At 47.1% G+C, this 18,807-nt stretch overlaps 1 protein-coding gene across 1 annotated transcript; it reads left to right on the top strand.

Annotated features, from left to right (window-relative positions):
* Positions 1 to 5,751: 5,751 nt before the first annotated feature.
* Positions 5,752 to 12,324, top strand: LOC129325989 (erythroblast NAD(P)(+)--arginine ADP-ribosyltransferase-like). The gene is made up of 5 exons (XM_054974038.1): positions 5,752 to 5,890; positions 6,626 to 6,703; positions 9,028 to 9,769; positions 11,412 to 11,450; positions 11,889 to 12,324. Exons 2-5 carry the CDS (start codon positions 6,641 to 6,643, stop codon positions 11,987 to 11,989), a joined length of 945 nt encoding a protein of 314 aa, XP_054830013.1. The 5' UTR covers positions 5,752 to 5,890; positions 6,626 to 6,640; the 3' UTR covers positions 11,990 to 12,324.
* Positions 12,325 to 18,807: the final 6,483 nt, after the last annotated feature.

The raw sequence follows: 18,807 nt of genomic DNA, 5'->3' as shown, positions 1-18,807 counted from the left end.
GGCTTGGGGGGAGAATGGGGCAACACAGTGACGTACCTGGTGGGGGCTGGGGAAGGGGACCGCGGAGGCGGCTAAAGCAGCCTTATTCTTGTCTCCCCCCTCCCTCTCCCATCTACCCTTGGCAGTTCTTCCTCCCCAAAGAGAGAGAATCGGTATGCTAAGGCTCTTCCCTCCCCCAGGCATCTGACTGCCATGCCAAAGGCAGCTGGAAATCTATTTAAAGTTCAAGTTTCAAAGCCTCATTGAGGCAAGAAAGCAATGTTGGACTGCTGGGTCCAAGGACCAAGCTAAGAGTGTGAAGGTTTAAAGAGAGGGGAGTAAGCAGCCATTGGCTGTGCACAGGCTGCCTCTTTTTCCTGGGTCTCCCATCCTTAGCAGCAGAGATTGCTGGAAAATGCCAAAAGGAGAGAGCGCTTTAAGTGTGGGGCAGCCACTGAGGAGGCCCCTCTCCAAGCACTGTAGAAAAGAACAAGAGTCCAGTAGCACCTATAAGACTAACAAAATTTGTGGCGCAGTATGAGCTTTCATGAGTCACAGCTCACTTCTTCAGATACAGCTAGAATGTGAGTCCTTATATCTAGGAGAGTGGAGTGATTGCAGAAGCTGAGTGATAACAGCCGGTGAATGACAATAGCAGGCGTGATTGGATAGGGTGGGGTATGCAGAAGGATAGTGGGTGTAGAGGAATCAGCGTTGGTAATGAGGCAGGAAGCCTAGGTCTCGATTCAGTCCAGGCGGCTGCATTGTCTGGAGCTTTGTTTTCAGTTGCAATTCAGCAGTCTCTCTAAACTGTTTAAAATCCTCTGCAGGAGAACTGCTACTTTTAGGTCATCAACTGAATGTCCTGGAAGGTTTAAATGTCCCCCACTGGTTTTTTAATGTTTTGGTTTCCGATGCCAGCCTTATGTCCATTAATCCTTTGTCGAAGGGACTGGCCCAGTTTGTCCAATTTAGAAGGTGAAAGGGCATTGCTGACATGTGATGCCATAAATCACATTAAAGGAGGAGCGGCAGTTATGAACCCGAGATGGTTGCCAGTTTGGGTGAACTGAAGAGCAGCTTCCGGTTGGCCTTGGAAGCTTATGCAGAATTTGGGCTGGCCCTGTGGGTGTGTTGTGGGCACTTCTGCACCCAATGAAAGTCACAAAGAGCCTATCAAGGGAGCCCCATATAGAGAATGCGTTTATTTACACATACACTCTCACACACAAAATACAGGAACTCAACTGTTAGGCTCATAATGTAGAATTTGTGCGTACGGCTTTTTTTGCAGATTTAATAAATTAGATGAATGCAAATGCATTAGACTCTTAACGGTTAAACACAATAAATGTTTTACACTGGTAACACGCATTGTTTCAGTTTTTTAAAGAATATACGGGGAAAGATGGGAGACGGGGGGAAGGAACTGACGTTTGTGTGTGTACGCAGGGCATTTGTTTTTGCTCCTGAATTGGAGACCCTGTGGCCTTTCCTCTGTTAAGTCTGCTCCTCTATGCCTTATCCAACTAGTAGACACAAAGGTGTAGTAGAGGGTGGTCTTTAAAACTTTTATTGCAATAATAGGAGAGGTGAACCCTAAGCAAGTTGATGCCAAAGCAAAACGGTTCCCTCCGGCTCCTCCCTTGAGCAGCAGAGTTTTTAAACCAATTATGACATCCGAACATCAGCATAATGAATTACGGCGTGATTGGTTCACAGTTATGTCACAGTTAGAAATTTTAGTACGCATGCAACCTTTTAAAGTGCAAAGTCATCTCCTGTTACATTGCACAGGTGTGACCTTAAAGGATAAGCCATTGTTTGAGTATGTTACCTCTTAAGCATTCCTTTCTGCCTGTGTGTATCTGTCACACACACAATGCTAGCCTGTACCATCATCTTCTGAGACAAAGCTCTGAATTCTTGCTTTCAGTACTCAATGTAACTAAACACAGCTTCTCAGAGTAACTAAGCAATTGTGAACTGTTTATATTAAACACGTAACCACCCAGCAGAAATGGACAAAATGACAAGGAAACTTAAAGATCTTGACCTAGGGCAATACATTACTGATTGGGGGAAATTGAAACAATTTTTGGAAAAAAATGGGATGTAAAAGGAGAACTGTGGCAGTTTGAGAATTTTTAAAGAAAAATAAGGATAAGAGAGAGAGGGGGGGATCTTACCATATAGGGGAAATGTAACTATAATCTAAGCTAGTATAAGGGTTAGGGGAATTTTATTCAGAGTATATGAATAAGAGTATAGTTAAATAAATATACTAATGGGGTATACTATATATAATATATTACGTTAGTGGATCAGATTGTATATTATATAATGTGACTGTGCAATATTGTGTTGTGTGCTGTGCCACATTGGTGGCATGGCACACAGTAGGGGTTTTATAATACATATTATATTGACAGTAGTATATTTGATAGAATATATGTTTAAAAGAAATAGAATATGTTCAAACTAAGATTCTTGTTATATATTATACTATATTATACTGGTCTGCTATATTGAGGGGTATAAGATGTATACTATACTATACTGATAGTATAACTGATAGATGTATACTATATTGATAGTATATTTGATATATATGATAGAATATCTGAAAAAAATTAGAATGTGCTTAGAGTAAGGGATACCAATAAGTAATAAGAGGGGTTAAGGGTTGGAAAGCTGTTGGAAGTCGATAGGGAGGGGGGAGGAAAAGGGTGGGGGATAGGGTCAATTAGATATTAAGGGAATGTATGCATTAAATTTGAAAGGTATACTCACCAATAAAATTTTTTTAAAAAAAATTAAACACGCAACCAAGAAATCACTGCTTGTATTAGGTTTATCAACATTCAATTAATTGTTCATTATTGCAGTGTGTTGTACAGGGCTTTTTTTTCTGGGAAAAGAGGTGGCGGAACTCACTGGTTATTATGCGTGTGCTCCTGGGACCGCACGATGATGTCACTTCCGGGAAGCGATGTCATCACGCAGGCTGTCTCTGCCCCGGGAGCGCTCCCACTCCACAGGGGGCCCGATTCAGGCCAAATCAGCCTAGAACAGGCCGCCACCTAGCAGGGGAATCCTCCTCCGCCCAGCAGTGGCCCAATCCTGGCTGTATTGGGCTCAAATTGGGCCAAAACGGGCCCAAAATGGCTGAAACAGGCCCCCAAAGGCCAAAATAGGCCTGAAATGGCCCAGATCGGGCCTGATTCGGCCTGAATTGGGCCGCTGCTGAGTGAGGGCGTTCTCCCAGCACTGTTCCCCCCCCTTCCCTCCGTTTGTGCTTCTCCCCGTCAGGAGCAGGCTTACCTTCATGGCCATTTGCTCCAGGGGAACTGATCTCCGTCCGGAGATCAGGGGGTGGGGCCACCACACACACACAGAGAGGTGCCGGAATGCCATTCCGGCGTGATCCAGCAGGAAAAAAGCCCTGGTGTTGTATATGCATAATACCCTGAATGGAAGGAGAGGAGGAAAAAACGAGCATTGAGTGATGAAGCAAGGCCTCATCAAGCCATGCAACAGACAGCAGCGAGCATCTGTACAGAGAACAAATGAATGCTGACTCCAGTCCAACGAATGCAAGATCTGGCTAACACACAGGAGGCCATGGCTGTCCTCTGGCCACACTGGGTTGCCAGCCTCCAGGTAGGGCCTGGAGATCCCCAGGAATTAAAACTGATCTCCAGACAGAGATCAGTTCTCCTGGGCTGCTTTGGAGGGTGGACTGTATGGCATTATACCATGCTAAGGTCTCTCCCATCCCCAAATCTCCAGGAACTATTGGCAACCATATCTGGAATCCTCCCAGAATTCCAACTGATTTTCACACTGCAGAGATCCGTTCCCCTGGAGGAAATGGCTGCTTTGAAGGGGGGACTCTATGGAATCTCGTCTCTGCTGAGCTCTTTGCCCTCTCCAGACTCTGCCCTTCCCAGGCTCCACCTCCAAAACTCCAGGAACTTCCCAACCTAGAGTTGGCAACTCCAGCTCACGTGATGACTCCTGATGTCAATACACACCGCTGAGATTATTGGTGTGTGCACCAAGTGGGCCTCTCTCCATATTTGCTGAGACCAAGTTCCATGGTGTCAAATTTGCTGATGAATTCCACTTTGGCACAGGAGTCGCCTTTTGAAGTTTTTTTTTTTCAGGAGTATGGAGTAATATATTTTTAACTGCTTTTCCTAACAGCTCAAAGCCGTTTCCAAGCATAACCTGTCCTCCTGACCAGTATATCCTACCAGTCACATATCACACCTGTCCTACGCCAGCTGCACTGGCTTCTGGTTGAATTCTGAATCAGGTTCAAGGTGTTGGTTCTTACCTTTAAAGCCCTGAGCGGGTTGGGACCGGCATATCTTTGGGACCACCTCTCTCTGTACGTTCCCCAGAGACCACTTTGATCAGCGGATAAATGTTTACTGGTGGTCCCCAGCCCTAAGGAAGCCTGCCTCGCTTCAACCAGGGCCAGGGCATTTTCAGTCCTGGCCCCAGCCTGGAGACCCGGGCCCAGCGGGACATATTATCGTTCCGCCGGGCCTGTAAGACAGAGCTGTTCCGCCAGTGGTTGAAGGGGGCGGTGCCATGTTGGCCTCCCACCTTTGGGTTGGGGAGGGTTCTCCCCACCATTGCACCTTAATGTATTTGGTTAATTTATTTTATTATTGTTTATTGTATGTTGATTTTAGAATTATTGGGTTTTTTGTTTTCATTGATTTTAACTGTTGTTCGCCGCCCAGAGCCCCTGAGGATGGGCGGTTTATAAATTGAAATAATAAAAAATGAAATAATAAAGTTCTATATGCAACATGCACGCAACATCGTCCAATGCTAATAACACCAACTGTGCTTATAATAATAACAATGTGCTTATATACTGCTCTTCTTGGCAGCGGAAGAACTGGAGTGACTTACCCAAGGCCACTTGGTGAGTTCATGGCAGGAGTGGGATTTGAACCAGCAGAGCGCTAATTTGTAGCCCAACCACTTAACCACTATGCTACAGCAGCTCTAAAACATAAATCAACGTTCAGGAACAGGCTCTCCTCCAAATGGCTGGTGTTGGGTCCATATCGTGGCCTAGAGCTGTTGTGTCGCAAGCAGGGGGTGTTGTCAGTCCTTGGCAGGTGGAATCCCCCAGTTCTCCACAGCAAATGCGCAGGTGTATTGGGTGACGTAACTTTATGAGAGATCCAGCAAGTTCAAGGTGCTCAGACAGCTGAATTGGCAGAAGGGACGTGGATGGGGTTGGTAGTGTTAGTTACAGGGAACGTTCCCGCCATCAGGATATGGGCCGTTAACGTTTTTGGGTGCAAAAGAGCCGGGGGGGGGGGGGTGAGAGGGAGAAGCTAGGTTTAGGCTAGACAGAACAAAGAATGAAATCATCTCAGTTCCCAAGAAAGATACATTTCGAGCCGGCCACAACTGGCCTTCAAGGACATTTCTGGAGGCAGCAGGGAAAGAGAAAGTAAATACTTGTGAGATAACCCACTGCCTTAACATCAATAAGAAACTTCTCATGCCCTCAGAGGACCAGCACATAGCACAGAATACGTTCATGGCAGACATGCAGGCAGGCATATACGGCAGATGTTTTTCCGCCTGGAGCTGGCCATCTCAGCAAGACCCCAGTCTTTCTTTTAAAGGGGAAGTCCTGTTTTGAAATACAATCCCACCCCAGGAGCAGATCTGTTGAATATATATATAGCCTGGGAGTGCGCCAGGAACGGGGCGTGTGTGTGTGATGGCCAGGGGTTCTATAAAAAGCAGGCTTTTCACCTGTCGCTCCAACAGCGTCCAACAACTGAGTGAAGCCTTTGGGACAAGCGGAGGGGACCAGAAAGCCACAAATATCCAAGCAGGACCCTTCTCCTGTAGAGAGAGAGAAAGGCAGGTAAAAGTGAGCGCTTTCTTGAAGTACGGGTCTTGCTGTTCAACAGCAGCGCTGCTCTGGTTTCCTTCCAACTGGTGAGGGGGGAGGCAAGGAGGAAGACGTGAGCATTTGGGCTTAGAGTGTCATAGCCTTGGTTGTATGTTGGGCACGCTTGCGAGGACGGGGCCCAGACAGCTTAAGGCATTTAACGAATGGTTTGCTTCAGAGGAGAGAGGCGTGCAAACCCTCAGACACATTGGGCTTAATCTGAAAAGTTGCTTGGGCAGACTTCTCCCTCGCCACTTGCTTTGAATGCAGTCTGTCACCGGTCAAGCAGGCCTGAGAGGCTGACTGGCAAATCCTGGGGGGGGGGGGGGGATGAGTGGGAACAGACCCGGATAGCGGCAGCCCCGGTTCCTGATCGTTGGAGCGAGGCCTGTCCTGCTCACCGTCCCTTCAGATCTGCCTCTCCCGCTGCCCCCTTCAGCAATGCCAGCGGTCCCTCTAGGGTCTTTGCCAACGAGAAGATCTCGCAGCCACAACTGGCCATCAAAATGGGCAACATTCAGGGTTAGTTGTATAATTTGGATTGGGGGGAGCAGGGAAATGTCTGCTTCTTATTTTGGGGGGCAAACTGGTCTGACCTGGAGCTGCAGTGCCCCCCCAACCCCACTCGCGTGCCCCATGCCAGGATGTGGCAAGGCAACATGGAGTCCCTGGGTGGAAATAAACAGAGCTGGCTTGGTTTTTTCACAGGAGCAGACGCTGACGATGCCGCCTCTCCAAATCATCCTGCTTCTGTATCTGTTGGGAATATTTCCAGGAGACCATCTGGTATGCAGAGCATGTAAGGGGGTGGGGGGTGGGGGGGGAAGAGAAGGCATTGTTCCTGAAATTTGAACCCCAGGCATGTATGTATGTATGTTTGTATGCATTTGTGTATGCACGCATTTATTTATGCTATTTATAGTCCGCCTTGCTCATTGTGACTCATGGTGAATTGCACAGCGAAAATTGATACGATCAATGGCTGGGACATTCAATAAACAATACATTCAATAAACAACACAATCGGAATGAGAAAACAAGCAGAAATCTGATACAGGGCAGGAACAATGCTGAAACAAAACATAAGCAAATCGACATAGTAAACAACGTGGAGAACTATCCAGTAGGAGCATTCTTACGGCAACAGACAGTACACAGTAGTATAGTCTACAGTCCCTATCTCATGATCAACAAAGCTGTCCGAACCATTTCCTTAAAGCACAGTCCTGTTACCTGTGTAAGAAAGCCCTCCTGAATAATTCAGTTTTGCTTAGTTTGCAGAACGCTAGGAGAGGAGGAGCTGTCCTGACCTCTTCAGGCAGGCCATTTCTCAAGTCGGGGGCTACCATAAAAATGTGCATGTTCAGACAGCGGTTGATTTTGTCTGTTTGCAGAGTAGCACCTGCAGAAGGCCCCATTCAAATAAGCGAAGCTGCCATGGTGAGTCATAGGGAGAGAGGCGGTCCCATAGATATGAGGCCATGAATGGCTTTGCATGCAACAGCCCAAAACTTTGAACTGAGTCCAGTAATGGATGAGAAGCCAATAGAGTGAATGTAGAAAGGGAGTGATAGGCACGCTCCGCCTAGCTCTCAATAATAACTAAGCTGCAGCATTCTGCACCCACAGGAGTCTCCATATTGACTTTGAGGCAAGACCTATGTAGAGTACTTTACAGTAGCTTAGTCTCGAAGTTGTCATGGCCTGGATCTAGGTGGCCAGATCAGCCATCTTCTAGGCTAAACTGAGTTTGAAGAAGGCATTTTTTGCAGCTGTATTAACTTGCTTCTCTGGCAGCAATGCCAGATCCAGTATAACCCCAAGGCTCTTTCTTAACCACGTCTGCAAGGGTCAACAGAACTTAGAATGATAGAATCATAAGGGACCTCTAGGGCCATCTAGTCCAACCCCCTGCACAACGCAGGAAATTCACAATGCCCTCCTCTCTGCACCCCTGGTGACCCCTGCTCTGTGCCCAGAAGAGGGCAAAGCACCATCAGGATCCCTAGCCAAACTGGCCTGGGGAAAATTGCTACCTTCATTGAAACTGAGGAGCACAATGAGTTTCAATATCTCCATCTTCCCAACTAGCACCACTTCTGTTTTGTCTGGGTCCAGTTTCTGTTTGTTTGATTTTGGCCGACTGACAACAGCTGTCAGGCAAAGACACATGACTTCTACTGCACCACAAGGGGATTTCGATCATGAGAGCTGGGTGTCTTCCACACAGCTGCCAATGAGTTCTCCTAAAGGCTTTACACAGAGGTTGAATAACATGGGGGATAATATTGCATATATTTATTATAGAGTGTACACAAAGACATCAATTTAAAATTTTTTTAAAAGATAAAAGCCATGTCTGTGTGGCTTATCACAATAATACACTGACCCCGGACGAAGGCCTTTTAGGGACCGAAACGTGTATGGTCCATTTATTTTTAGGTAGTCCGTTGAGTATCTATGAGATACTATTTATTTGGATGTAATTGTTATTGGTCATTGGGCAATCCATTTTTGTGTCTGAAATATTATAACTGTGTATGTACTTACTTGCCCTCTGATATTCAGACTTTTATCTTTTTTTTACATTTTTAATTGATGTTTTTGTGTGCACTCTATAACAAATATATGTAATTTTGTTATGCTTCTGTAGTGCTAGCTTGACCCTCTCACCCTACTCACTTTTCTGGGTTGAGTTCCCCCCCTTCCCCCCCTTTGTTTTGGATAAGATTGCACCCACGAGATAATTCCCGTTCTGCAGCTAGTTGGCCTCTTTACAGCAGCGGCCTGATCCTGACCATTTTGGGCCCCTTTTCAGCCATTTTCAGCCCCTTTTTGCCTTTTTGGGCCCAATTTTGGCCCTAAATGGCCAGGATTGAGTCCAAAACAGCCAGGATAGGTGATGTCAGGGGGCGTGGCATATGCAAATCAGTCATGCTAATGACACACTTCCAGCTCTGACAAGGGGTGTGGCATATGCTAATAAGTTGTGCTAATGAGTTATGCTAATGAGTTCCTCCAGCTCTTTTTCTACAAAATGACCCCTGGAGGGAGGTATGACTGCGGAGCTGCTGCCCAGCCATGTGCCCATGTGCCCCTCTCTTTTCCAGGCCTCCAGTCTGCCCCTCCAAAGGAGAGACCTCTTTGCTGTTAAGGTGGCACCACTCGACATGGCCCTGACTTCTTTTGATGACCAGTACAAAGGCTGTGTGGAAATGATGGCCGCCGAGCTAGAGGAGCTGAACCGCACAGAGTTCGCCAACAACTGGGTCTACGCCGAGGCCTGGCAAGAGGCAGCCTCCCGGTGGCATGAGAAGAAAGACTCCCTCTTGCCACCTGGAGGCCTGAAGCCGGAGTATGGCATTGCGCTCATGGCCTACACCATCCAAGGGCGTTTCCACCAGGATTTCAATAAAGCCGTAAGAGAAGCCGGGCGCACCAGAGACTCCTACCTCAACCACTTCCACTTCAAGGCCTTTCATTTCCTCCTGACCAGGGCCCTTCGTGCTCTGCGGACCACCGCTGAGCCCCGGTGCCAGAAGGTGTTTCGTGGGGTTCGAGGAGTCCGTTTCGTCTCTGAACGCCTAAAGCCCGTCCGCTTCGGACAATTCACGTCCTCCTCGCTGAAGAATGGCAGTGCCCTGCAGTTTGGGAAAGACACCTTCTTCACCATCGAGACCTGCCACGGCGTCAACATCAAGAACTACTCCTTCTTCCCCGGAGAGGAGGAAGTGCTGGTTCCTCCCTTTGAGAAGTTCAAGGTTGTCAACTTCACCAAGGCGCCGGACACGACCTTCATCCACCTCCGCTCCCTGGAAGACTCCAGCATCTACAACTGTGTTTTTGTGAAAGGTAATACCCAGGGCGCCTCACTCCCAAGGCCGATAGTGAAGTAAGAAACCCCACAACCACACTAGGGTCTCGCCTCCTGCTGAAGCACGACCACCCACGGCAATCCTTTGCAAGCCAGACAGTGGTGTGGGACGGAACACACAGACACACACACACACACCCGTATCCCTGCTCCACCTCCTGTCCTCTCCCAAGGGAAGCCATGCCAGTTCTCACGGCTGCCTCTCTCCTCTGTGGCACTGACTCAATGGCGCACTCATAGGGGCGGACGCATCAGCCTACAAGAATTGGCTGGCTCCAGGCACACTTCAGGGAACTGCTGCTGACACCTGAAGTCTGCCTCAGTCCTGTGCACGTCCCACTTGTTCTTTCTGGTACCCTCAGAAACCCCGCTCCCCACCTCGCCCTTTACAACCCTGCAAAGATGCGCAGGTGTGCTTTCCCTTTTAGCATGGGATGCTCTCCTGGGCAAAGCAATCCCATGTTCCGCACTGCTAAATATTAAGTCACCAGGATTGTGGCAGAAAATTATTATTAGTTCAGAGGTTTCGGTCATTGAAAGAGCATCTTGGAAAGTGAGTTGCCGTGAGTCTCCTTGCTATGATTTCCTTTCCTCTTGGCACACCTTTGTGCATCTTGCACACTGTGGTGGAACAGCCCCACTGACCTGTGAGCCCTGCCCTGCCTTGCCCTCTGAGGTGTCTGTGGTTACCAGTGGCAGTCCAAGTCTCCACCTGACACATGTCACCTACCTGATTTCTCCCAATCCTCAGAAGGGCTTTTGCTCCTGCTCTTTTGTACCTGTTGCCATCCCTTGGCCTTTGTAGGAATTGCCCATGGGGAGGGCCAAGACTGTGTGGGCCTGCATCTGATGAAGAGAGCTGTGGTTCTCGAAAGCTGATGCATCTGACGAAGAGTGCTGTGGTTCTCGAAAGCTTATGCTACAAATAAGTTGTTAGTCTTAAAGGTGCTACTGGACTTTTTACTATTTTGCAACTACAGACTAACACGGGTGTCTCCTCTGGATCTACTTCTTAAGGGGCTTCAATGTGCCTCTGGGGCTCAAACATTGCGAGGAATTCTGATCTCCCCCTCTTGGGCAGCGTTTCAATTCCAGTCACCGTCTGCGTATTTTTGACTTCAAATGTTCCAAAGGGATTGTTGGAAGAGGAGGATGAATGCTGTCCCTTTCTCAGGGGACAAATCAGAAAGTTAGAAGGATATAGAGGTTGGGGATCTGTTTAGCCTTTGTACTATGCTACCCTGGCATTATCCTTTGATGTGTAGATTACTGACCTCAGGATTTCCTCCTCTAACACCTCATGATGGACGGATAGGCAGGTGGACGGATAGACAGACAGATAGGAGTTCCTACAATAAAGAACTCTCATTTCCTTTCTAAACCTTAACTAAGGCTCTGAGAGTAAGCGCGTTTTCTCTCTCCCATGCACACCCAGCCACAGAAAGCTCCTACACTCCACATTTCCTTGCAAATGACGCAACTCCGCTAATACGCCTCTTGTGCAATTGGGCCACCCCTGTCCGGCCTCTCCTTGGTAACTTCTGCAAAGAGGGCTGAAAAGTGGGAAGAAGCCGCAAACGAGGGGCTGGCATCTGACTCTTTCTCTTTGGCCATTTGCAGAAAGGAGGTGCAAAACCCAACGGTGCAGTTTCGGCACAGGTAAGGGAGCTGCCATTTAAAGAGTCTTGACAACCTGTACGTCTTGGGACTAACAGACCTTTCAAAACCATCTACTCCCACGTGAACCCACCTGGCCATTGCAGGCATCCAGGGGGCCTTTGGGGGCCTCTGCCAAACGAGGCATCAAAATGATGGAATTCCCTCCCCTGGCAAATCTCTATGCCCCCCTTTATCATTGTATTCTGCGAATGTATGGAGACTTTGGGGGGTTTGGGGGGGGTGTTTTCTCACTGACCCTCCCTTTTTGTGTATGTGTTTTAAATGTTTTGTTTAGTATGTTTTGTTTAATTGTCGTTTTTCATTGATTTTAATGACTTTGATCGTTCGCAGCCTTGGGGACCCTAAGCTGGGTTTAAAGGGGGCAATAAAATGTTTTAAACAAACAAATAACCGTGTTTTCCTCTTTTTCCTTGACAGATGGAAGCCTGAGCCATTGGTCTGCTAATGTACAAACACCCTTCCTTCTCTGGGGATTTCTCCTCTTTGCTGGAGCCTTTGGAACTCCAGGACTCCTTTGATCTTGCATCCCAAACTCTGTCTTCAGACAATTTGAAAAAACCTTTACTGGAAAGGAGAAAGGAGAGGGAAATGTGGAACGGGAAGGAACCGCAGCTTCTGTTTTAGGTGCCGCACCTAACGTCCTCTGGAAATAAGACTTTTTCCATCCCCAAAACGTGGAGCTTCTGAAGAATACAAGAAGAGCCCTGCTGAATTGGACCAGTGATCTGTTCAGTCCAGCATCCTGTCTTAGGCTGATGCATTCACCCCTGTGCGTGTCCAGCCTTCCTCTGCAGTTGCCTCCTAGCTCTGGCAGTCAGTCTCTGAATGGGAAAATCAAAAAGAGTCCAGTAGCACCTTTAAGACTAACCAACTTTACTGTAGCATCTGACGAAGAGAACTTGATTCTCGAAAGCTTATGCTACAATAAAATTGGTTAGTCTTAAAGGTGCTACTGGACTCTTTTTGATTTTGCTACCACAGACTAACACGGCTAACTCCTCTGCATCTCTGAATGGGAAGGCTGCCTTTAGAGTTAAACTACAAGAGATGATTTACACGAGGTGATGCAGGTGAAGGAAGTCGCAATGTTAGCTGGTAAGCTGAGGGCCAAGCTACAAGTGACGCCTGACACTGGTTGGACACTTGTCAGCTTCCCTCAAGTTTTGATGGGAAATGTAGGCGTCCTGGTCTTGCAGCTTGGCTCTCCAACTGCTGTCCCATGGACTTTTCAACTGTCACTTGTCCAACATTCTGCCAAGCTGTCTACATTTCCCATCAAAACTTGAGGGAAGCTGACAAGGGTCCAACTAGTGAATATGGCAGAACTTGTGTGTTAATATGCCTTATCTCCTCTCGCAAGTTTCTCAGGGTAGTAATTGTTAAGTGGTGTATTGCCCTGATGGGCTGGGTTTGCCTTAAGATGTGACTGCTTCCAGCCATGGGGGCGGCTCTTCTTGCTATGGGTGCCACTGGACCTATTCTGGAAGCAGCTGGGAAAGATGCTGGCTTCCAGATAGCTCTAACGCGCTGCCTTTCTCAACCCAGATCATAAAGGAATCCTTACTTACAGTTGGAGCCTGTGAACTACACATGGTTCATTCAGAAGCAAGATACATCTTTATTGGTCCAGATTTGTTGTAGACAAGCGGTAAATTCATTATGACCGTTGCATCCTTGAGGGAAAGGGTCCGAACAAAGGGAGGAAGAGGACCATAAACTTTTAACACCTTCACAGAAAGCCTACAATAAACTTCTGTATTGGAGGGGGGACTACAATTCCCATGAGTACCATTGTTAAAGGGACAGCACATAGTTCTGACTACACAGATACGAGGCTTTCTAAGCTGTGGTTACAGTACAGGACCATTACTGTGATTTGAGCATTGCAAGACCAGCTTACCCTGCCTTGGACTCTATTGGTGAGGCCCACCTGTGGGGTTATCAGTCAGCTAATTCAAGTGTCTCAGTTAGGTTAGCCGTATTCAGTTTTTAGTAAGGATTTGTTATTTTATGTAGATGCTTGCAAGGCTTGACTGGGGAACACCAGTTTTTTTGGGTGGGTGTGTGTGTTAACCCTCCTGAATTTTCTAGGATAAAAACACTTTTTTTTTACTTTGTGGTTCACTGTCCCTAACACCATAAACTGTGTCACAGTGGGCGAACTCACACTCAAAGACAAAGGGGTAACTCCCTGACAGGTCCCTCCTCAGAGGGCTTGTTAATTTCCTCTTTGCCTCCAGAAGGCTCTGTCAGTTTCACCTCCCCTCCTAGGAGGCAAAGAGGAAATTAAGCCCTCTGAGGAACAATCTTTGGCTCTGTAGAGAGGGGAAATTAACAAAGCCTTTGGATCTGTCTTTTAAAACTCAGCTTCCCAGCTAACATTGTGATTCCCTTCATGTGAGCGTCCTTTTGTGATTCATCTCTTGTAGTTTAGCTCTTAGTCTCCACGGCTAGGAGCCACTGATGGACCTCTCCAGGAATCCTGTCTACTCCCCTTTTAAAGCTGTCTATGCCTGTGGCCATCGCTACATCCTCTGGCACTGATGTTGTGTAAAAAAGTATTTTCTTTTGTCTGTCCTGTATCTATTGTCCATCAGGTTTATTGGATGCCCTAGTATTATGGGAGAAGCCAAGAAAGTTCTCTCTGTCCACCCTCTCTCCCCTTTATAAACCTCTATCATGTCCCGTCCCCCCCCCACCTTAGTCATTTCTTTTCTAAACAGAAAAGTTCCAGACTCTTCCCTTTCCTCATAATCGTCTTGGTTGCCCTCTTCTGTACTTTTCCCAGCTCTGCCATCTCCTTTTTGAGATACAGTGACCAGAACTGCACACAGGATTCAAACTCTAACTCAAAAGGACCAGAGCTTAGATCTTGAGACAGAGAAAAAAGCCACAGAAGTAACCAAAACCAGGAAGCATTGTAAGGACGGGTGACTTGAACTCTTCTGACGTTGACTGGCCAATGGCACACGCAAGCTGGGCCAATGAGAAAACATGCTGGATATGGCGAAGGGCTCTGTTGACAAGCCGTTACAGTGCAGTGCTCGGCAAAGTGCCGTGTCTTTTTCTTCACTAAAGTTCCATTCTACAGAAAATCAGCACGGAGGAATAGAATGCGACGCTCTGCAAGCTCCAGAACTGCACTCAAGAAAATAAAGCGAACAGAAGAATGAACTAACCTATGCTGGATCCATCACCGCCTTTCTGAGGGCTGGGCAGGTAACCGGCATGGCAGGCCCCTCCACGAGCTGCCACGCCTCCACCACGACTCTATGCCTGCTGGTCATTTCTATATTTAATACAACCGGACAACAGAAGCATCCAGTAAACAAGGCCACCGCACTAGAATTAGAAAACAATGCAAGCAATCAAACACAAACGTCTAAGGCATGACGTGCCGTAATGCAGAAAGCGGATGGCGAAGGTAGAAGACGGTGCATTAAAAGCAAGGAGATATATACATACACAAGAAAGATGGCAATAGACTGCAATCCTATTCCCTTACAAAAGCAGTATCCTGAGCTGTTTTATTACATTACGTGTCTAATTTCCTTGTAAAAACACCCTCCTGCTTTGCCCATTCTGCAGAATAATAGAAGTGCGGAAGTCTTCCTGAACTCCTCGGGCAGGCCGTTCCACAAGGTGGAAGCCACGACAGGTGAATGGACAGTCCATTTGTTGTTCAGCCTTGTTCAGATGAACCGAGTCCCAGCAGTGTGAGAGCCCAGAAGGAGCTTTGAACTTATGCCTTACTGGATGTGTCCGAGTGTGAGTGTGTCCACTTGAAGGGCATGCAAAGACAAGCTACAACAAGTAGAGGAGTCTATAGCGTGGTTAGCAGTGAACACGGCCTACAAAAGCAGAAGGTACTTCTTCCTGTTTGCAGGAAACACAAAGGGATCTTGTGGGCACGACAGCCTCCCCGCTCCACGACAGCATCCCCCTTCCACGACAGCCCTCCACGACAGCCTCCCCACTCCACAACAGCCTCCCCCGTCTTTCTACAGTGGTACCTTACCTTTTGTGCTGGCAATCTCTGGCCAAGTTATTGAAGACGCCGCTAGAACAGGCCCCACCAGATGTCCAGGATAATAAGCCCAATGCAATCTACTGATAAGAAGGGAAGGAGACAGTTCCATTAAGCTGTCCACAACAGCCATTCTCTCAAGAAAACTGGCACAACTCTTCTGGATCTGGTGGATTCTTATCTCACTCCTACAAAGGAGGAAGCACAAACCACATGGAGCCTGAGACACAATGGGTATAAAGCCAGTATAGGGCAAGGGAGAAGCAGAATCTCCTTCAACACCTGTTGGGATTCTCCAATTTGAATTAGATCCAGAGGAGTTAGCTGTGTTAGTCTGTAGTTGCAAAATAGTAAAGAGTCCAGTAGCACCTTTAAGACTAACCAGCTTATTGTAGCATAAGCTTTTGAGAACCACAGCTCTCTTCATCAGATGCATCTGACAAAGAGAGCTGTGGTTCTCGAAAGCTGATGCATCTGACAAAGAGAGTTGTGGTTCTCGAAAACTGATGCACCTGACAAAGAGAGCTGTGGTTCTTCATCAGATGCAACTGATGTAGAGAGCTGTGGTTCTCAAATACTTATGTTACAATGAAATTGGTTAGTCTTAAAGGTGCTACTGGACTCTTTAGTATTTTCCAATTTGAATTGTATCAGCTTTATCTAAAGCCAGCCTAGCTATGTAAGGAGGCGGGCCTGTATATGGACGTGTATCAATAGAAAACAATGAGGTGATTTCGAATTCCTTTGGTGTGCATTTAATAAACGTTACCAATATCCATAATAAACACTGATAAAAAAATCCTTGCTACAGCGCTTGCAACGTGCCTTAAATGTGTGCTGCCTCTGCTGCTCCTACGAAGGTAGAGGAGGAAATACGCCTGGCGTATCAGAATTATGAACAAGGGAGTAGGCAAGTATCGTGGTGATTAGACAGAGACATGGAAGAGAGGTCTGTCAGTGGCTACTAGCCATGGTGACTAGAGCAGGGGTGGGCAAATTGCGGCCCGCGGGCCACATGCGGCCCGCTACAGAGTTTTTTGTGGCCCGCCAAGACAGTCATTAAACTGATTCTAAAATTAAATGTGCTTGCAGCTATGGATGATATGAAATTAGCACAATAAATAAACTGAATAAAACTACCACTATTTTATTTAATTTATATTTATTGATTTTTATGATACAATATATACCTTTTCTGAAATGCAAAGTTAACTAATGAATGCAATCATTTTAAAAGGTGCGGCCCTCCGCTAACCTCCGCTCCCACAAAGTGGCCCCTGAGCCAAAACAATTGCCCACCCCTGGACTGGAAGAACCTCCTCATTTGGACGCAGTGAATCACTGAATGCCCCTGAAAACAGAATAGCTCCCAATTGCCATTTGGCTAAAACTGTCTCAGTGGCAAGAGAGAAGGTTTTCAATTCCAGCTCAAGCATCATAACATGTCCGTATCACAACTGGGGAATCGTTATTCCTTTGGGTGTTGGAGGGACGGGTGCAGCCGAACCCAAACACAAAGATTCTCCCCTGCTGGAGAGGAAAGTCCAGAGTAGCTTGGCGAAGTGTGCCAGAGAAGCAAAACAAAGCTTGAAGGCTGTGCCAAAAGGTGAAGAACGCCCTTTGTTCCATTTCAGCTGCCTTGAGCCCATTTCTCAAGGGGGGAAAGTTAAGGTAAACTAATAAGTCACTTTAGGAGCAGTCCAGGGGCACCTTAAAGACTAACAACAGTTTATCCAGTATGAACTTTCAAGAGACACTTTCACATCACATCTCCAGATACAGTTTAGGATTAGCAAAATATTGCATTTGGGTTTCTTTAAGAAATCTGCCGCATCTCTAGCTGTGCACTGATTAGTTCGCGTTTATTGGTGTTTGGTTTAACAATGGAGTGATTTCGCACACGTTGGATAATGCACTTCCAATCCTCTTTATGGATCATTTGGAACAGATTTTTTTGTGTGCGGAACAAAAAAATCCACCTCAAACGATTGATAAAGTGCATTGAAAGTGCATTATCCAACGTGTGCGGAGTCAGTAACAACAACAACGTTTGATTTATATATCGCCCTTCAAGACAACACCTACTCAGAGAGGTTTACAAAATATGTTATTATTATTATCCTCACGACAATCACCCTGTGAAGTGGGCGGGGCTGAGAGAGCTCTGAGAGAGCTGTGACTGACCCTAGGTCACCCAGCTGGCTTCAAGTGGAGAAGTGAGGAATCAAACCCGGCTCTCCAGATTAGAGTCCTGCCATTCTTAACCACTACACCAAACTGGTTTATGTAGAACTTATGTGTAGCATGAACAACACTCTTTAAAGGTAAAGAAGCTTAGTGTGTGCTAACTGCCCTTAACACTGACCAGAAGCTCATCTAAGCAGGAATCCAGGGACCCTGCCAAGGCAGGTGGCCCTCTGTGGCTAGAGGACAGAAGGACGTTGGTCCCCACTCACACACGTTTCCCCATCTCTAGTGACACAGGGCGCTTCAGTGGGACAGGTGGGGGGTAGAATGCAGACCCCGGGTGGTGGCAGGCTACGGAGGAAGTTCTCCAAAAGTTCAGGAAGGATATTGAGGAGGAAGAGATTTGCATACAATGGCTGGGATTCCCACATGCAACCACAAACAAACCCTCTTGGTCGTTGCCCAGGGAGAGTTCAACGGAGAGGACGAGAGGGGGACTGCAGCTGAAACTTGCTGAAATGTTGAAACAGAGGATAAGCAGTTCTAGGACCGACATTAGACAACATGAAGCACAGGTAGTATATAGGAGCACAAGCTGAAAGCAGCAGATAATATGCAAGGCAACGTAGTGGGGAAGTCTACAGTCCCTAACTCAATAGCGAAACATCTGGGACCCCTTCCCTACAATACAGCTGAGAAAAAAAGCCCTTTTGGATAATTCAGTTTTGCACTGTTTGCGGAAAGCCAGGAGGGTGGGGGCACTCCTGACCTCCTCAGGCAGGCCGTTCCACAGGGTAGGGGCCACCACAGAGAAAGCCCGTGTATGGGCTGCTGTTGATTTTGCCCATGTGCAGGGTGGCACTTGAAGGAGGCCCATCTCTATTCCCTGTGTAAGTGGGCATTGGGCTCTACCAACTTGATTGAATGCCATGGGCCAGGGGTCCCCAACGGTTTTAAGTTTGTGGGCACCTTTGGAAATCTGACACAGAGTGGTGAGTGCAACCACCAAACGGCCACCACAGGAGGTGGGGTTAATAATAACACCCTGACTTTGTTCAACCCTCTGAGTGTGACACGAATCTGTTCAGAAGGGCGATATATAAGCATACAATTGTTATTATT

The sequence above is a fragment of the Eublepharis macularius genome, chromosome 3, assembly GCF_028583425.1.
Source record: "Eublepharis macularius isolate TG4126 chromosome 3, MPM_Emac_v1.0, whole genome shotgun sequence".
Taxonomy (NCBI): Eukaryota; Metazoa; Chordata; class Lepidosauria; order Squamata; family Eublepharidae; genus Eublepharis; species Eublepharis macularius.
Note: the sequence above shows the minus strand (reverse complement) of the source record. Positions and strands in the feature narration are given on the sequence as shown.

What these genes read in the sequence shown, in the direction of transcription:
- LOC129325989 (XM_054974038.1), top strand. Translation starts at nt 6,641, where the DNA reads ATGCCGCCTCTCCAAATCATCCTGCTTCTGTATCTGTTGGGAATATTT. An exon ending in CAACTGTGTTTTTGTGAAAG is followed by an intron (nt 9,770 to 11,411) that starts GTAATACCCAGG and finishes GGCCATTTGCAG; the next exon opens with AAAGGAGGTGCAAAACCCAA. An exon ending in ACGGTGCAGTTTCGGCACAG is followed by an intron (nt 11,451 to 11,888) that starts GTAAGGGAGCTG and finishes TTTCCTTGACAG; the next exon opens with ATGGAAGCCTGAGCCATTGG.